This window comes from Meles meles, chromosome 8 (genome assembly GCF_922984935.1).
Source record: "Meles meles chromosome 8, mMelMel3.1 paternal haplotype, whole genome shotgun sequence".
Classification (NCBI taxonomy): domain Eukaryota; kingdom Metazoa; phylum Chordata; class Mammalia; order Carnivora; family Mustelidae; genus Meles; species Meles meles.
The window spans coordinates 18,267,549-18,287,680 of NC_060073.1; the positions used below are offsets into that span (position 1 = coordinate 18,267,549).

The window sequence follows — 20,132 nt, forward strand, 5'->3', positions numbered from 1 at the left end:
ATCAGGAGACAAAATTTCATTTCTAAAACAGAGAAAATAATCATTCCTGCCATATATGTCTCAAAATTATTCAATTATAGTGAAAAGACTAAACCATAGAAGTCTATAAAGATGAACAAATAACATGGAATAAGGTGATATTCCATAATAAAAACAAGTTTAGGTTTATACCACTTACAGAAATAAAGTCATTTCTGTTTCCTGCTTTACCACTCATTACACACTTCACACTTCTTACTTCTCACCTTCTTACTGAGTGAAGAGCTTTCTCATGGCTTTTTTTACATCTTCATTTCTCAGGGTATAAATGACTGGATTCAACATAGGTGTCAGAAGACCATAAAATACTGCTATGTTTTTGTCTATGGACAAAGTAAATGACGGTCGCACATAAGTAAATATACAAGGCACAAAGAACAGGGCAACAACAGTGAAGTGGGCCCCGCAGGTAGACAGGGCTTTGTGTCTCCCCTCCGCACCGTGGAACCTCAAGGAATGCAGGATTACAATGTAGGAGGCAGCCAGCATGAGGAAGTTCAACAGGCAGATCACACCACTGTTGGCGACAACCAGCACACCGATGACATAAGTGTCGGTACAGGCGAGTTCTAGCAACGGGTACAAGTCACAGACAAAGTGATCGATGACGTTAGGCCCACAGAAGGGCAGCTGAAGGACCAAAAAGAGCTGAACCAGTGAATGCAGGAAGCCTCCCAGCCAAGCCACGCCCACTAGCAGGGCACAGAGATGCCTGGTCATGATGGTCATGTAGTACAGGGGCTTGCAGATGGCCACGTAGTGGTCATAGGCCATGACTGTGAGCAGGATGATCTCAACACCTCCCAAAAAATGGGATCCAAAGAGCTGAGCCAGGCAGCCCTCAAAAGAGATGGCACTCCCCTCACACAACGAGTCAGCAATGAGTTTAGGGGCCATAGAGGAAGAATAACAGGTGTCAATTAAGGATAGATTGGCCAGGAAAAAATACATGGGGGAAGCCAGTGTGGGACTGAAGGTAACCGTAACCACAATGAGCATGTTGCCACACACCGTGACCACATAGATGATCAAAAAAACCACAAAGAGGACCCTCTGTATCTGTGCATTCTGTGAGAGTCCCAGTATGAAAAATTCTGTGATATTGTGCGGCATTTCCACAGAGTCCAAGGAGAATGCACGTATGCTCCTGTCTATAAAGTCAAGAGAGAAACACAATTTTAACAGAATTACAAGGGGGAAGAGGTGTTGCAAGGTTTTCCTGGGATGCCCCACTTCCCTTTGTCTCTCCAAACACTTTCTGTTCCAAAGTTCTTGTACTAATTCACTTTGTTAATCTCTAAATGTGAGCATGTCTCTTGTTAACTTTAGCATCAATGGGCAGTAGGTACCTAAGTTATTACACGAAAATAATAATTGAATTGCCTAAATTTTAAATTAGTTTTGTTACTACAGAAACCGAACATTTGGCAGACCTTGATTTTCTAATTCAGCTAGCAGTTTTCTAATTCATCTGACAATTTACAGGAAGTTTCCACATAGATACAACAGCACTCGAGAAAACCAAGTATATTAGGATCTCCTAAAATCTCTGAACGTAGAGTCCACACCCTTTGAATTAAATCTTTCTTCTTGAACTTTTCAGTGAGGTTCATTATGCTTTCTGTCAGTGTTTCTGATGGCAGCACAAACTGATGTAAAACAAACTGAAGCAAAACTTTCACAATCTTGCTTCAGAACTCACAGAACTGACAGAACTAAAAATCTGACTGCCGACAAATGGAGACCTCCCCAACCTCCCATTTCTCTCCCTGCCGGTCTCCTCCCACTCTGAGCCCATGCCGGGGGCAAAATAATGTCCAGGACATTATAGCAATCATTCTAGCTAAAAGCTACTAGTCACTCTGCATTTATGGGAAGGACTCAAAGTATAAGTTCAGTGATCATCAATGAAAGACCCTATTAAGTAATGAGTACCTGCCTATTCCTTAAAGGAAGCTACCAGGCACGGTAGGGAGAGCAGATACCCCATCATAACCAGCTATAAATTCACCTGGCAGAATATTCCTACTCACCTTTTTTCTCCGAATGATAGTAAGGAAATTCTTGTGCCTACCTTAGTTTTAAACAAAAAACTGACTCCAACCCCACCCACCACCAACCTATGGTTTCCTGGAAATATAGGTCTCTTTAAAGTAGCTGAATCATCCAAACTGCTGAAGATCTGATGCTCTATATAATAAGAAGGTAGAATCATTAGGTGTCAGAGGAAGAGACACCCAGATATAAGAAACACTGGGGAGAAGATTCCCGTGTTCATCAAGAAGCTGCCTGCTTTTTCTCTCTCTCAGTTTTAGTTCAAGAAGGCAAATGTAGCTTCTGCTAGTGGCATGTCTGATGGGAGCCTTTTCAGAGCAGAACATTATGGCCAAGAGGACAGACAGTAGTGATAAGTGCAAACACCTGGGTAGCATGTAGTTTTTGCCAAGCACTACCCTAACTGCTTTTTGTATATCAGCTCTTTTAAGCTTCTCGTTATCCCCATGATGTAGATCGCTGTTTTCAACCTCCTTTTGCAGAGCAAGAAAGTGGGACACACATTAGCAACTCACAGAAGCATACTCAGCTAGTAAGTGGCAGGGCTGGGGCTTGCAGCCAGGGAATCTTGTTACAGATTCTGTGGGCTTCCTGGCACTACACTATCACTTCAACTTATCCAGGTTTGACTCCTTCCTCTGCCATTTGTTGGCCATTTAACTGAGAACAACTTCTCAAAGCTTCAATGTTCTTATCTATAAAAAATGAAAATAAAAGAACTGCTACACCCTGTGGTTGCAGAGAACAGTAGATGAGAACAGGGCATGCTGAGTGTTTCTATGGAGCCTGGATGGGATAAAAATCCAATAAATGGCTTCTCTGAAATCACCATCATCAACTCAGTGGGCAACAAACTCTTCATGTAACTTAAGGACTCAAGGACCTAAGTGAATGAATTCAAAACTAACTTAGTAATATTGAGCATAACTAATTATATTCAACACTGTAATATCATAAATACAGAAAACGCCCTAATAGTGACCCTCATAAAAAACACAGAGAAAATGCAAACAGATATGAATAGCACAGAATTGATCCAAATAATGAATTTATATGCCCCAAAATTAAAATGTTAAGCTGATTCATCTCTGCCATCTATTAAGCAAATTATTTGTTAAAAGCTAGCCAGAAGAAAAAGAAGTCATCATCTCCTTGAGTTACCCATGAGAAACAAAATTATGTTGTGGAAAGTAATGAGAATTTTAGTAAAATTATTCTACTGAGGTTTTGAGTGCATTTTTTCTTTTTTTTTTCCTTAAGATAGATTTATTTATTTATTTATTTATTTGACACAAAGAGAGCACAAGTAGGCAGAACACAGGCAGAGGGAGAGGGAGAAGCAGGCTCCCCGGAGCAGAGAGCCCAAAGCAGGCTCAAGGCTAGGACCCTGGGATCATGAACTGAGTCAAAGACAGCCACTTAAAAAAAAAAAAGAAAGAAAGAAAAAGACAGCTACTTAACTGACTGAGCCACCCAGGCACCCCTTCTTTTATTTAATTTTAAAAACAGATTATGAAAAACTTACATTGACTGGATCTGAGGACAACAAGTCTCCAGGTTTTGTGTTGTGCTTTGTTTTTACACCCTAAAACCATGGAAAGGTGGATGTGAAAGAGTTCTTAGAGGATCATCAGACCAGCTCCAAGCATATCATCCCAAATTTCACTGTTCACATGATTAGATTAGAATTAGAATTAGATACATTAGATCGAAGAGATAGGTTAGAATTAGAATTGTTTTATCCATTGAGATAAAGCACAGACTGGGCAGTTGCTATTGATTACCAAAACTCATCTGAGCTGAAGGTTTCTTAGACTATTACAAGGTGAGAACCCAAAAGATGGTCATTCATTTACAAGCAGCTGGGAATTTGTTCTGTCACCCATTTCCCTTTATCTGCTTAAGAACCTGATGGCATTTTACAATCAATTTTTTTCAATTGTCAATTCTAAAGATGGTGGATTTCAGTCGAAGAGAGATTAGATGCACTGATTCAAGGTCACATGAGTGACCCATGGCAGAGGGACAGCTGGAACCCAGGTTGGTACCCCAACCTGAGCCCTTTCCAATGCAACTACCACCTTCTATTACCTGCCTTCTCTAGAAGGAGGAGCAGGATCATTAGCTCTGCTTTCTGCTAAGGAGATTCACAGCACAGTCTCAGGGAAAAGCTTTCTCCTTCCACTGGACAGGGTTTTCATAAGGGAGTTGGGAGTGATAGCTCAGGGACTGTCAGTGTCACATGGCTTCTGCCTTTCCAAGGGAGAATAATTCTCCCTCACAGGATCACTCACAGAAGCGGTGCTAGCGTTGTGCCTTCTTCATGTATCAGAACAATGTCAGCGCCATCATTTAATTAGTCCCCTGAATAGAATTTTGGTCTCAAAAGGAAGTGACTTCTCCTGTACCTCTTAGAAGTGCCCAATGTCCTTCTGGTGTCTTGAGAAAGGATAAATCATCAAGAGAAAAGGGGAGTTAGAATATTTAAAGAACTCATACTGGAGGGTCAGTGTCCTTAGAAAAAGTGCTGACTGGAGAACATCAGGAAGAATCAACAGCATTTACTGAACATCTTCTATGCTTTAGGCACAGGTCTTTTATCTTCCCCCTTAAAGCTGAGAGAAGAGGATCACTGTCCTTCAAGCAGGAGGGGCAGAGGGAGAGAATCTCATTCAAGTCCCACACTGAGGACCCAGCTTGATGCAGAGCTCAATCTCAGGACCCCAAGACCATGACTCAAGCTGAAATCAAGAGTCAGACACGTAACCTACTGAGCCACCAGGCACCCCACTATTCTTCATTTTAGTTCAAGAACTCCCTAAGTCTTGTTTCTTAGAACTGCAATGCAGCTCACAAGCTTCTTTCTTCGTTTTCTCAGCTCTCCATTACAGAGTGGGATCTGTGCCATTCTGGATGGTTCCTCCCACCTTCCCTCACCAGTGTTTCCCCAGTAAATCTCTTGCACATCTACTCTGCCTTACCTTCTGCTTCTAAGAACTAGGGCTGATCTAGAAAATACAAAGAACTCTTACAAATCTCAGGGCACCTGGGTGGCTCAGTCGGCTAACCCGCTGCCTTCAGCTCAGGTCATGATCCCAGGGTCCTGGGATTGAGCCCGTCAGGCTCCCTGCCCAGCGGAAAGCCTACTTCTCCCTCTTCCTCCTTTTGCCTGCACTCAGCCTACTTGTGTTCTCTCTCTCTCTCTCTCTCTCTCTGTCAAATAAATAAATAAAATCATTTTAAAAAGAACTCTTAGGGACACCTGGGTGGCTCAGTGGGTTAAAGCCTCTGCCTTCAGCTCAGGTCATGGTCTCAGGGTCCTGGAATTGAGCCCCACATCAGGCTCTCTGGTCTTTCTCCCTTCCTCTCTCTCTCTGCCTGCCTCTCTGCCTACTTGTGATCTCTGTCAAATAAATAAATAAAATTTAAAAAAAAAACTCTTACAAATCAATAAGATAAAACAACTACATGAGATTGGAACAGCACTTCAGCAAAGAAGATAACAAATGGCCAGTAAACTTCTAAGGGGGTAGGACTCATCTGAAAATAAGATAGAGGACCACAACAAAATACTACTGCAGTGCTTCCCCTACGTGCCTAAAACTAAAAGGATGATCAATACTATGTGTTTATTGTCAATCTAGAGGAATGGTATCTCTCTATGCTGCTTGTACAAATGTATAAATGTTTTCTAAGTATACACGGGATATATATAAATATACATATAACCAATGACCCAGAAACACTACACCTAGGTATAAACCTAGAGAAAGAGATGCAGGTCACATGGAAAAATACATCACCAAGACTCTTAACAGAGCTATTTGTAATACCATTAAACTGGTAACTTAAATATCCATCATTAATAGAATGGGTAAAAAGTGTTGGTATATTTATACAACTGACTAACAGAATGAAAACAAGTGAATGACAGATATCACAACATGAACGAATCTCACAAACACAATATGACCCAAAGAATCCAGAGTTAGTCAATGGCTGCATATATGATTGCATTATTTAAAATGTAAAATAAGCCAACCTAGGGATGTGTACATAGGTGGTAAATATAAAAGTATAAAGAAAAGCAAAGAAGTTTCATCAAAAAAGTCACCTTAGTGTTGACCTTTAAAGGAAGAGAAAGACATATGAATGGAAAGATATAAGGAATCCCAGGAGGGCTAGAAATCTACTTCTTGAACTCCTTTGTGGTTTTATGGGTGTCCCACTTTATGAATCAAAGATTTTTGTCTTGATTTTTTAATTATCTGATTATGTTGTGTCTTTTGTGGATTTCTTTAAGTTCATCCAGTTTGAGATTTACTGAGCTTCCCAAACCTCTAAGTTTATATATTTCACCAAATTTGGGAAGTTTTCAGCCATTATTTTTTTTAACATTTCTTTCTAAGCCACATTCTTTCTCCTCCTTTTTCTGAGACTCTAATGACATAAATATTAGACATTTTGGTATTGTCCCACAAGTCTCTATACCCTGTCCAGTATTTGTAAATTTTTCCTCTCTGTAGATAATTTCTACTGATAGAGCTATTGATCTATCTGACTGAATAATTTCTGTTGATCTATCTTTAAGTTCACCTTTCTTTTATATTCTTACTCTGCCGCTGAGCCCAGCCAGCGAATTCTTTATTTTGGCCACTGAATCTTTCAGTTCTCAATTTTCAATTTCATTCTTTTTTATAATCTCTATTGCTTTGCTGACACTTTCTACCTTTCCATTTGTTTCAAATATGTTCACCCTTACTATAGGATCATGATTATAATGGTTGCTTTAAAGTCTTTGAAAATTCCACCATCTTTGTCACTGAGTCTGCTGGAGGGTGGTTTTTTCCACTTGCAGGTTGAGATTTCCTCCTTGGCTGTATGTTGAGTAATGGCGGATTGTATCTTGGATATTTTGAATATTATGTAATAATACCTGATCTTTTTTTTTAAATTGAGAATATTGAACTTTTAATTTTAGCAGGCAATTAATCTTGCTAGTGTCAGGTTGCAGTTTCCAATCCATCTTCTGTGGGCTGTGATTCCAAAGTCAGTTCAGTTAGCCAATCTTCCAGAGTGTTCTTCTGCTCTTTCTCAAAGGTGGGCCACCCTGTGTCCAGTCTGGGACTTGAGTAGTGGTCTATCCTATAATGCCATTCTCAAAGACCTTGGAATGCTATTTGAGTTCAGATTCACACATTTCACTGCTCTGAGGCAGAGAGGTAAAAATCTTAAGAAAGACACTCTGAGTTGGGTGTTCTGGAATGGGACACTGCCCCACTCTCATTAGGTGAGGGATATAATAGCTAATAAAAGTTCCTAAAACATGACTTGCCAGAGCATTCTTATTTTAAATCACCTCCAGGAGCTGAAAAGAATTGCAATCATTGTCAGGATAGCTTTGAGAGCTGATATAAAATACTTCAACACAACATACTGAGAGAATCATACAGTTTTTCTCCTTTGACCTATTAAAAGGAAAATCCATTATGTTAATGAGCTTTCTAATTTTAATTCACAGGGACTAGGTCTTTTTTTGAAGATAGGATTTGAGTGTGATTCTATTCAGTGTGATGCCTGTAGAATCTAGAACCTCATCTGGGATGCTGTTTTTTACCAAAGAACCAGCTTGAGTTTATGAGTTCCAGTAAATTTTGTTCATAATGTCTCTTTGTTGTTTGGGGGAAATCATGTATGTTTATTGTACATTAAAAACAAACACCTAAAAATACATAGGTAAGAGTTCAAAGTAAAATAGAATCAAACCACAAAATTAAGTACTGTTGCCATTTTGATAAACCTACTTCAAAATACATATCCCTACCCAGACCTGCACAGGCAGATTATAAGGTACAAAATTTTACATCACTAGGCCATGTGTTGTTTCATATCCTGACTTTTAAGCTCTGTCTTAAGTTGTAAGCACTTTCTATGACAACAAATATAGACAAATGCCACCTGTTTAAACCAATGAACATAATCTGTGTACCATGGAACATAAAATTGTGGGGGAATGTGTAGCTACTGGCATTAGATATGAAACAGCAAAATTATGAGCTATGGAAACCAGGAAAAATACTTAAAAATATTGCATAGGAAATGTTATCACATCTAGTGAGGTTTGTTTTTTTTACTTTTGTCTATAGTCTTCTTCCTGCCAAAGAAACTTTTACAAAATTCTTTTCACTGTATTATCAATAAAATATAGCCCTCAAGCAGAGTACCTGGGACAGTGACCAGAGAACACAAAAGGTTCAAGTTACAATAAGACAAACAAATGGAAAGCAAAGCCTTTCCACAGTAACAAGTGACCAGGAGCAAGCATTTTACCAAGTGGATTAGAAAGAATCACAGCCTCCTGGATGTTATACTGAATAGTGACTCTGGACTTGAAATAAATCTGGGCAAGGGCATATCAAAGATTACAATAAGAAGATTGATAACAGGAAATTTACAAGCAGGAAACACAAAATTATACATTCAGAGGAAGATCTGTGGATAGTAAAGCACTGTGCATTTTGGCAAGATCATAATTGAAGGCAGACAGAAAGATCTGGATTTAAATTCCAGCTCAAACTTGGCTAAGTAAATCAACCTCTGTGAATACATTTTCTTTATTTTTAAAAGAAAACCATGTCAACTTCTTATGAGGACAATATGAGACCCCATTTGTAAACTGATGTACCAAGTCAATGCTCAATCATTTCTGTGTATGTGTATGTGTGTGGTCACATAGACATAATGTTTAGACATTAATTGCAGAATTACACAACATATGATAGTTATATTAACTTTAGTATAAACCTATTCTGTGCATTTTCATGATTTAAGTTCAGCAATCCCTAATTTTATTTGCTGTATTCTCAGAGTCCCAAGCTATAGATTCTTTCCGATATTACTGTTCCAAAACCAACTTGTCCCTCCACAGACAGCGACAATGCCCAAAAAGCCTCTGCCTTTGTTCTTCCCTAGGGTCAAGAGAACAAAGAGGCATGCCTGCAGAAAGGACATTCAACTGTTGGATCCAGGTTGCATCTTCAAAACTGTTCATGGAAGGAAAGCCTTGGATCACCATCTAAGAATCCACATGGAAGATGAAGAGGAAGTGTAGATTATGCTGTGAGGACAACGTCCATCTCAGGGCAACTGGAGACCAATGAGCCCCTCCCAATGTTCCACAGACTCAGTCACTCTCTGCACCTTGTGCTCTTCTGTCCAAGACCCAGCCGGAGCAGCAGTCTCTGTCTGAAACATGCCAATAAAGGTAGTCTTGACCTTTTCTCTGCTGTGGATTCCTGGCAATTTTGTGAAGCTGATGGACTCTTCCCAGAATGTTTTTAAGTGTAATAAGATCACATTAAACTATATTTCAGTAAAATTTCAAAAAAAATTGTAGACAGAATCAGGTATAAGTGAACCATCAGTAACTACTCTGATCAATATTCTGGTTAGTGCAGAGTTGGAGGACCAGATTAGTAACATTTCAATAAGGGGATTCTACTCATCGTTAGTACCCCAAGCTAATGAAGGATCCATCTCAGACAAAGGTGAGGGAGAGAGAGATGGTGCTTTCATGTCCTGCAATTTAGTGTAAACTGTTAAGAAGAAATTTAAGTTGCATATAATAATTTGTCCAGTCAGTAACATAGGACATGAATAGATTTAACATAATTTTAAGCATTCAAATCAGTTTTATTCTGAAAATTTTTATAGTCTCGCAGCTCTCTTCATGAGAACATGAATTCTTATTGAGAGTGACTGGTTATTTAATTCCCTGCTGTACCTGTAAGCTTTATCCACAACTGCTCATTTTTTCCATAGATTTTTCATGGCATTTTTTACCTCTGCATTCCTCAGTGTATAAATCAGGGGGTTGAACATGGGTGTCAAAATACAATAAAACACAGCCACTATTTTGTCTATGGACAAAGTAGAGGATGGCCGCATATAAATAAATATACAAGGCACAAAGAACAGGGCAACAACAGTGAAGTGGGCCCCACAGGTAGACAGGGCTTTGCGTCTCCCCTCTGCACCATGGTACCTCAAGGAATGCAGGATTACAATGTAGGAGGCAGCCAGCATGAGGAAGTTCAACAGGCAGATCACACCACTGTTGGCGACGACCAGCACACCGATGACATAAGTGTCGGTACAGGCGAGTTCTAGCAACGGGTACAAGTCACAGACAAAGTGATCGATCACGTTAGGTCCACAGAAGGGCAGCTGAAGGACCAAAAAGAGCTGAACCAGTGAATGCAGGAAGCCTCCCAGCCAAGCCACGCCCACCAGCAGGGCACAGAGATGCCTCCTCATTATAGTCATGTAGTGCAGGGGCTTGCAGATGGCCACATAGCGGTCATAGGCCATGACTGTGAGCAGGATGATTTCAGTTCCTCCCAGTAAATGGGCAACAAAGAATTGAGCCAGGCAGCCCTCAAAAGAGATGGCTCTCCCCTCATACAAGGAGTCAGCAATGAGTTTTGGGGTCATACATGAGGAATAACAAGTATCAATAAAAGACAAGCATGAGAGGAAAAAGTACATAGGGGAGCCCAAGGTGGGACTAAAGATAATGGTGGTCATGATAAGTAGGTTGCCTCCAACAGAGACAAGGTAGACGATCAAAAAGAATACAAATAAAACTCTCTGCACCACAGAGTTTTGTGAGAGTCCCAGCATGAAAAATTCCGTGATGTTTCGTGGACTATCCATGAATCCTGAGCTACAGCAAGGACTTGGGTGAAAAGAGATTCACCAAGAATAATTTGTTACTACCTCTTTCAAGAAATTTCAGAAAGTTGGGGGAAATCAGTGTTTGTAGAATAGCATTATCCCAAATCCTGAGTCTCAAAGCAGGAACCTGCTAATAATACAAATCATTTTCTGCATTTCTAATTAATAATTTTGACTAAGTACAAAGTTAAATAGCAGAAAAAATAAACAACTCCTAAAATATTACATCTCTTGAATTTTAACCAATGAGAATGAATTCTATTTTCTGATTGAAAATATCTTCATGGGGTTTTTGGTAACAAAAACTGTAATATATATAAATTTTAGTTTATTAAAAATAACCACTTTGGAGAAAATAATTTCCCTAAATTTTTTTTGTAGTTGCTTTTTTTAGAGTCACACTTTCAATTCCCAGTCGCACTTTGCAATGCACATGGACATCTCCTCAAAAACTGACTTCCTCATCTCTACCCCAACTCTACTTTCCCCCCTTCTGTATTCCCTCCAACACCCACCACAAACATGGGAGTAAGTCATTCTTGACTTCTCCCTTTACTAATCCATCTCATAATTTCAAAATTCATCACCACACCTTGTCAAATCTTGTTCCTTAACTTTCATCCATGCATCCATCCATTTATTCCAGAACATTCTGAGCACCTACAAACCCCAATCATAGTTCTCAGCACTAGAATTAGATCAATTAGCAAAATAATCTGATGGCTGCTCCGATAACACCATAGCTGTTCTCTCCTGCCTCATATCTCACCCAGACACCTGTTCAATCAATCACACTACAGGCGGTAATATGTGTAAAATTCAATCCTTCAATCATGTCATCATCCAGCTTAAAATCCTCCAAAAGCTCCTCTTTAGCTTCAAGATAAAATCTAAGCATTTTAATCTCATTACAAGTCCCTGGAACTTAATGACCTACCTGTGTTATCCATCCTTGTCCACTACCACACACTTTAGCCATACTAAAGTATCCTAAATTTCGTGATCAAGTCACACTCACTAACACCTCGTTGCCCATCCACATGCTATTCCCCCAATCTTTCCCAATTCTACTGGCTTACTCCCATACATCCTCCAAAACTAGGCTCAGATATCATCTCTATAAGAAAGATGGTCTCTTCCCCCACCCCAAGCTAGAGTATAAGGACTTGCACTGTATTCCTACAGCACCCAGATCACATCTCTATCCTAGCCCTTTGTATACACTCTTTGCACACACACTATATTGTACTGGTCTCCCTCTATCTTCTCATCCTACTCTTAAAGTATTTTGAAAGAGGATTTTTTGTGTTTAATATCTGTATCGCCAAACCTAAAAGAGTGGTCAATGACTATTTGTTAAATGAATTTTTTTTTTAAAGGAAACTTACAATACCTGGATCTAAGGAGTTTGATTAAGTTCTTAACAGAATTAATTACTTTTTAACATAGTACATTGATAGAGCCAACAGTATTCTTAACAAGTCATCTGGGTGTTCTTCTGCATCATCTGATCCTCTTTCCCCTGCTTTGAATAATGCATATGTTTAATGCCTGGATAGGATTAAAGAAAGTTCCTGCAGGGAGAAAAAAAATGTTTCAAAATCTCTTATTTGGAAAACTCCCACAATCCTAAGTGACTGGGTTCAAAAAACAAATAAGGGATCTGATCCATTTATGGGCTATAGGAGACCTCTTAAAACATCACTTCCATTTTCTTTTCCAAAAAGTCATTAAAGTTAGTTTTTTGGTATGATAAGCTGGTGTAAATATCTTTGGCTTTCAAGTGCTAACATTTTGATCTAAAGATGTTAAATAGCTGACCCAACTCACAGAAGTTAGGTTGTGGGGGACTAAACGCAGATCCTATATCTCCTGACTCCCCAGTCTGTCCCTCTCTACTACAACACCATGTACTTCAGAACCCAGATTGCTCAGTCACAGAGTGGACAAAAGGAGCACAAGGAAAGACAAAGCTGCTAGCTCTGGTTTTTGCTAAGGCTGTGTATCAGCAGATCCTCTTAGGAAAAGGGAGGGAAGTAATTACAGAGATAACTCATGCTGAGTAGAGAGAGTTTAGAAAATATTTAAAGAAAGAGAAAAAAATTACTCAGTACCACCATCCAAAAAAAAAACTTGCCAACTTTCTAATATATTTTACTTCCATTCTTTCTCCTATCTACATATTTTTGTTCACTTTTCATTGACACTTTTTTTTTTACTTTTTTTTTCCATTTTATTTATTTTTCCAGCATAACAGTATTCATTCTTTTTGCACAACACCCAGTGCTCCATGCAAAACGTGCCCTCCCCATTACCCACCACCTGTTCCCCCAACCTCCCACCCCTGACCCTTCAAAACCCTCAGGTTGTTTTTCAGAGTCCATAGTCTCTTATGGTTCGCCTCCCCTTCCAAATTTTTTTTTAATAAATATATAATGTATTTTTATCCCCAGGGGTACAGGTCTGTGAATCGCCAGGTTTACACACTTCACAGCACTCACGATAGCACTTACCCTCCCCAATGTCCAAAGCCCCCTCCCCCTCTCCCAATCCCACCTCCCCCCAGCAACCCCCAGTTTGTTTTGTGAGATTAAGAGTCATTTATGGTTTGTCTCCCTCCCAATCTCATCTTGTTTCATTCAGGGAAATACAAATCAAAACCACAATGAGATATCACCTCACACCAGTCAGAATGGCTAAAATTAACAAGTCAGGAAATGACAGATGCTGGCGAGGATGTGGAGAAAGGGGAACCCTCCTCCACTGTTGGTGGGAATGCAAGCTGGTGCAACCACTCTGGAAAACAGCATGGAGGTTCCTCAAAATGTTGAAAATAGAACTACCCTATGACCCAGGAATTGCACTACTGGGTATTTACCCTAAAGATACAAACATAGTTATCCGAAAGGGCACGTGTACCCGAATGTTTATAGCAGCAATGTCTACAATAGCCAAACTATGGAAAGAACCTAGATGTCCATCAACAGATGAATGGATAAAGAAGATGTGGTATATATACACAATGGAATACTATGCAGCCATCAAAAGAAAGGAAATCATGCCATTTGCGACGACATGGATAGAACTAGAGCGTATCATGCTTAGTGAAATAAGTCAATCGGAGAAAGACAACTATCATATGATCTCCCTGATATGAGGTCATTGACACTTTTGAAATCACACCATATGTTTAATATATTGTCCTGATGAATATAAACATTTCCTATATTATTATTATAAGTCATTGTTTTAATGATTGCCCATTATTCTGTCAAGTAAATGTACATAATAATAGTCATTTTTTCCCTAATACCACAAAAAAACCTCATCGTGCATTAAATTATCTCTGGGTCCCTAGGATAATTTCTCAGATTTACAGATTAAACAGAGGGATATAGATATCATAAAGACTTTTGATATCTCTCACCAAAAAAGGCAGTCCCCAATTTATATAACTAACACCAAAATACAGATTACCTCTTTCACCCCAGCTAATAATGGATATCAGGATTTATTTTTTGCTAAACTTCTTCTCACTTTTTAAAATTTGTATTTGTTTGACCACTGGAATGTTGAACAACTTCCTATGTTTTACTATCAAATATATTTTTCCCTTTTAGAAATTGTTAAAGCTACAAAGAGTAACTTAGAGGGAAATAAGAAATAACTAATAGATGATCAGTGTTTCTCAGTCTCAGCCCCTTAGATGCCAGCTCTTGAGTGTTCTGTCAAAGCAGTTGTTGAAACTGGTAGAGAAAACTTTAAGTCTGTATAATTGGGTCTCTTTGAATGTGTAACTCCATGCTTTATTATGCACCATACTGTTTCATAATTACAATGAGATAGAAAAGTGGGTTTTATTTTCTCCTTTGCAGATGATAAAATTAAATATCAATAATTTTTTTCTCCTACATACTATCCCAGGGTTATAAGTGGTAGAACAGAATTTGACCACAGCTCCCTCTGATGTCAAACCCACACAGTATTCACCATGCCATTCCCTGACAGAGGGTTTCTAGCTTCTTTCTCTCCTAAGCAGTACAACAGGAGTCAGAAGTCTGGGTTCTAGTGCTGATTCTTCTGTGAGGTAACTGTGAGACTTATGAAAATTCCCTTCACCTTCCTGAGCCATAGTATTCCTCCCTGTCAAGTGAGGAGCAGAGTTTATCCCCAGGTCCCTGGATTCACAGTAGGTTTAAAGGTATGCCCACTCATTCATTCAGTCAACAGATACTATGGGCAGCTATACTGGGCTGGTGGCTGAGGAAGCAGAAGCTGAAGTCAGCTTGGTCCCCATTTCCCAGAGTATAGGGTATTCAGACTCTGATAGAATAAGAATTGGATGAGCATGAAGAAGAGTCCTACCCCAAAGTGGATGTGATTTAGGATGTAAACTACCCTTAACTTTTACAAATACTAACCTCAGTTCCCTCAGCACCACATACTGTCAGTCTCACACTACACAGATATACTTAATGTTCACCTGGGTCCCTTGCTGCCTCCACCTCATGGGCCCTGGTTGGTAGCACTCAGGCCTCCCCACCATCTGCCCCATCCTACCCCACCACTGGTCTCCCTCTGCTCCAGCATTTCCCCCACCCTATCCAAGCCCTCCTGACCTTAGATCCCCTTTATTTCAAGTTCTACCATGCCCTTCTTACTATCTAAGCTCCAACCCTGATATCCAAATTGTGGATTGGGCTTATAAATTTCATTGCACTGACCAGTGTTGATGCTTCCAGTCCTCAGCCATAATTGTGAGATTCATAAGCAGAGAAAGTCAAATGAATCACAAGAATTGCTTTTACAGAATGCTGCAGAATCTCAGAAGATGGTGCTGGGCAACTGCCAGGTAAATCCAATGATCCTCACGGAGAAACATGGCTGAGAATATGTTTCTGATTAAAAAGAAGCTCAGTCTTGTGGGTTGCCGGGGGGAGGTGGGATTGGGAGAGGGGGAGGGGGCTATGGACATTGGGGAGGGTAAGTGCTATCATGAGTGCTGTGAAGTATGTAAACCTGGCGATTCACAGACCTGTACCCCTGGGGATAAAAATACATTATATGTTTATTAAAAAAAAAAAATTTGGAAGGGGAGGCGAACCATAAGAGACTATGGACTCTGAAAAACAACCTGAGGGTTTTGAAGGGTCAGGGGTGGGAGGTTGGGGGAACAGGTGGTGGGTAATGGGGAGGGCACGTTTTGCATGGAGCACTGGGTGTTGTGCAAAAAGAATGAATACTGTTACGCTGAAAAAATAAATAAAATGGGGGAAAAAATGTGAAAAAAAAAAAAAGAAAAGGTGTAACCCACAGAGTGGGACCATCAGAGGCGAAGAAAGAAAGGCACAGACTCTGAATGTCCCCCAGCTAATACCTTACACCAAACCACAAAAAAAAAAAAAAAAAAAAAAAAAAGAAGCTCAGTCTTTTTAGGAAAGAGCTTGAGAACACTCTGTATTATCTGTCTTCTTATATCCTTATGAAATAAAAAAGGCTGGCACAGGACAGGTGAAGAAATTATGTAAAAGAAGTTTTCTCAATTCCAAATGGGTGGAGGACTCACTATATGAGACTGGGACATTCCAAGTCTGGGTCGGATGGCATGTTCTTAACGCTACTGGATCCTGAGAGTTCAAAATAGCCATAAAATCATGGAGGTCTCAGCAGCTCCAATCAGCCAATTTGAGCCTCAGTTTCCTCATTTGTAAAATAGTGATGTCCCTACTCAGTCTACCTCATCTTAGCAGGGTGCTGCTAAGATCGGATAAGAAAGTAAATAAGTAGACTGTGGACACTTTAAAGTTCTAAGAAAAAAAGATGTAAGTTGTTGATTATTATTATTATTTGTGTTTTCTTTTCTTGATTCAAACCCTAATACCAAGTAAAATATAGGATTTTGGTAACTTTCATCAAAATTCAGAAAAGAGAGGGATAAAATCAGGATCATTACCAAGAAGCAAATGGGTTATTCCTTTGTCTTTTTGCATGAAAAATAGAAAATCTGAATTTAACAGAAAAGATATCAACACTGAGAGAAAACTTACTTGTACAGCCAAGTTGAAATACTTAAATAATGTACAATTTATTCTTTTACTTAGACATTTTCTCTAGAAAAAGGACCGAAAATTTCTGAAATACCAGTTGAAATTTCACATTCTACCTCTAAGAAGAGATCCCAACATGCCACATTTTGTAATGACCATAAGACTGAACTCACCTACAGTTGGTCCTAAGTCTCTGTTGGCTCTCTGGGGTCAGAGCAGGGAGGAGTATGACAGGGAGAGATGGCTGCTCCATCACCTAAATGACCCCAGCTCTAATGCTCTAATGTCAGGCCTTTTGGATGAAATCACTAACTACATGACCTGATCCGACTGGGAATCCTATTGTCTTTCTTGCCCTGAGAACTGGAACAAGTTGAAAGCGACTTCCCTGAGTGTCTGAGCTGGAGAGTCAGTTCCTGAAAGAGACAATCTCCCTTCTCCCAGCCAGCTGGAAGAAGCTGGCACTGGACCAGGAATTTAAACACCCTAGTCCCGTGAGACCCTGCCTCAGAGGCTACCAAGTCTCCTGATGTGGCTCAAGGCCAAGGTGTGAAGATACAGAAAAGTGGACAAAGTTTGTCACAAATGCTGAACCAGGGCCCCAGATTTTCCAATCTTCCACAGAAGTACTTCATGTAACTAACCAAATAAAATAGCTTACCATACTATCTTGGGTGCCAGCAGGAAGTCACACCCCTCAGGGATTCTGTTCCAGGTTTTTCCCTTTGGGCAAATTATTTAACCTTAAACCTCCTGTGCCTCAGTTTCCCCATCTGAAAAATGGTGCTAAAAATTGCGTCTAGTGTGGTATCTGATGCACAGCAGGGTGACTATGATTACCAATACTGTATTATATATTTTAAAGTTGTTAAGAGTGTAAATCTTAAATGTTATCACACAAAAAAAAAATGGTAAGTATGTGAGGGCATGGAGGCGTTAACTAAACTTACTGTGGTAATCATTTCTCAACACATACATATATCAAATCATCACATTGTTCACCTTAAACTTACATATGTTATTTGTCAATAATCTCTCAGTGAAGCTGGGAAAAAGGGTGCCTACCTCACATGCTCAATATGAGAATAAAATGAGATCATTTACATAAAATGCTTAGAACAATGCCTGGCACATACTACACAAGCCTTTGCTGTGTAAGCACTGCTATCACTACTACCATTACCAACACCATCACCATCATCATAATCAGTTACTGTTCTCTAACCACATTTTTATTCAGAAAAGGGTGGGGGAATGGGGAAATCAAAAGCTAGGATCCAGCTCAGAAAATCTACAGCGTTGTCAAAACCACTTCACGTCTCTGGCCTTCAGTCTGTTCATCCTTCAATCTAAGAGGAAGCAACATCTTTGAGCTGACATTATACAGAATGGAATTTAGGATTCAGGAGGATTAAATAGAAAATACACACATAACATATCTCCTAACCTCATAGCACAGTCAAGCTAGTAGATATAATAACTCATTTTGTGGATATAATTTGGGATCAGAAATCTTTCTCAGCCAAAATCACGAACAACAAAAAGTAAAAATCAACAAGTGGGACATCAAACTCAAAAGCTTTTGCACGGCAAAAGAAACAAAATGAAGATAACCTGAAAATGGTAAAAATTTTCTGCAAACCATGTATCAGATAGAGCGTTAATATCCAAAATATATATCAGCTCAACAACAACAACAACAAAATTTAATGAGCATAAGAATTAAACAGACATTTTTCCAAAGGGGACATCAAAATGGCCAACAGACACAGATCAGAAGATGCTCTACATCACTAATCATGAATCAAAATCACAGTGGGCTATCACCTCACACCTGTTAGAATGGCTTTCCTCAAGAAAACAAGTAACAGGGGCACCTGGGTGGCTCAGTGGGTTAAGCCTCTGCCTTTGGCTCAGGTCATGGTCTTAGGGTCCTGGGATTGAGTCCCACATCAGGCTCTCTGCTCAGCAGGGAGCCTGCTTCACCCACTCTCTCTCTGCCTGCCTCTCTGCCTACTTGTGATCTCTCTGTCAAATAAATAAACAAAATCTTAAAAAAAAAAAAAAAGAAGAAGAAGAAGAAAGAAAAGAAGTGACAACAGGTGCTGGTGAGGATGTGCTGAAAAAAGAACCCTTATATATATTATTAGTGAGCATGCAAGTTGGTCCAATCATTATTGAAAACAATATGGAGGTACTTTAAATTAAAGATTGATCTACCATGCAATCCAGCAATTCCACTTCTGTGTATACACCCAAAGGAAATGAAGACAGGATTACAATGAGATATCTGCCCTCCCATGTTTATCATAGCATTAGTCACAATAGCCAAGACATGGAAACAACCCAAGTGCCCATCAGCGGATGAATATGGTACATATATACAATGGAATATTATTAATCCATGAGAAAGAAAGAAATCCTGCCATTTGTGACAACATGGAAAGACCTTGAGCATGTTAAGCAACATAAGTGAGACAGAAAAAGTACTATATGATATCACTTGTTTGTGGAATCTACAAAAGTTAAACTTGTAAAAAACAATTAGTGAAATGGTAGTTTTCAGGGGATGTGGGGGTGTTGGGATAAGAATGATGCTGTTTAAGGGTACAAACATATAATAAATAGTAAATAAGCCATAAAGATCTAATGCAAAGTATAATGAATATAGACAATATCGTATAATTATATAACGTGCTAAATAGATCTACATCAATAATCATATTACAATATATAAATGTATCAAGAACACACTGTACACTTTAAACTTATACAATATTACATATAAATTTATTCAATTAAAAAATATTTTTATGTTAAATACAGAATTACCATATGACACAGAAACTCTACTCCTGGATATATATCCAAAAAAAAATTGAAAACAGATATTTAAGCAAGTACTTATACACATATGTTTATAGAGCACTATTCACAATAGTCAAAAAATAGAAACTTTCCAAATATCCATCAACTGGTGATTGAATAAATAAATATGGTCTATTTATACAATGGGGTATTATTCATCCATAGAAAGAAATGAAGTAATGATACATGATACAATGCAATGAATCTTGAAAACATTACAGTAAGTGGAAGAAGCCACATATGATCACATATGATTCCTTTTACATCAGATATCCAGAATAAGTAAAGCCAGAAAAGAAAGTGGATTAGTGGTTATCAGGGCTTAAAGTAAGTAAAGAATGATACTTACTGTTAAAGAAGTATGGGTTTCAAAAAGAAAGGATGAAT

At 39.1% G+C, this 20,132-nt stretch overlaps 2 protein-coding genes across 2 annotated transcripts; both read right to left on the minus strand.

The window, feature by feature from the left end:
• Window positions 1-249: 249 nt before the first annotated feature.
• LOC123949480 (olfactory receptor 4C3-like) lies at window positions 250-1,152 on the minus strand. The gene has a single exon (XM_046016968.1). It carries the CDS (start codon window positions 1,150-1,152, stop codon window positions 250-252), a length of 903 nt encoding a protein of 300 aa, XP_045872924.1.
• An 8,748-nt stretch (window positions 1,153-9,900) lies between these two features.
• On the minus strand, window positions 9,901-10,809 carry LOC123949269 (olfactory receptor 140). Its single transcript, XM_046016648.1, has one exon. It carries the CDS (start codon window positions 10,807-10,809, stop codon window positions 9,901-9,903), a length of 909 nt encoding a protein of 302 aa, XP_045872604.1.
• Window positions 10,810-20,132: the final 9,323 nt, after the last annotated feature.

Excerpts from the sequence above, each read along its gene's own strand:
- LOC123949269 (XM_046016648.1), bottom strand. The coding sequence starts at position 10,809 with ATGGATAGTCCACGAAACATCACGGAATTTTTCATGCTGGGACTCTCA.
- LOC123949480 (XM_046016968.1), bottom strand. The coding sequence starts at position 1,152 with ATGCCGCACAATATCACAGAATTTTTCATACTGGGACTCTCACAGAAT.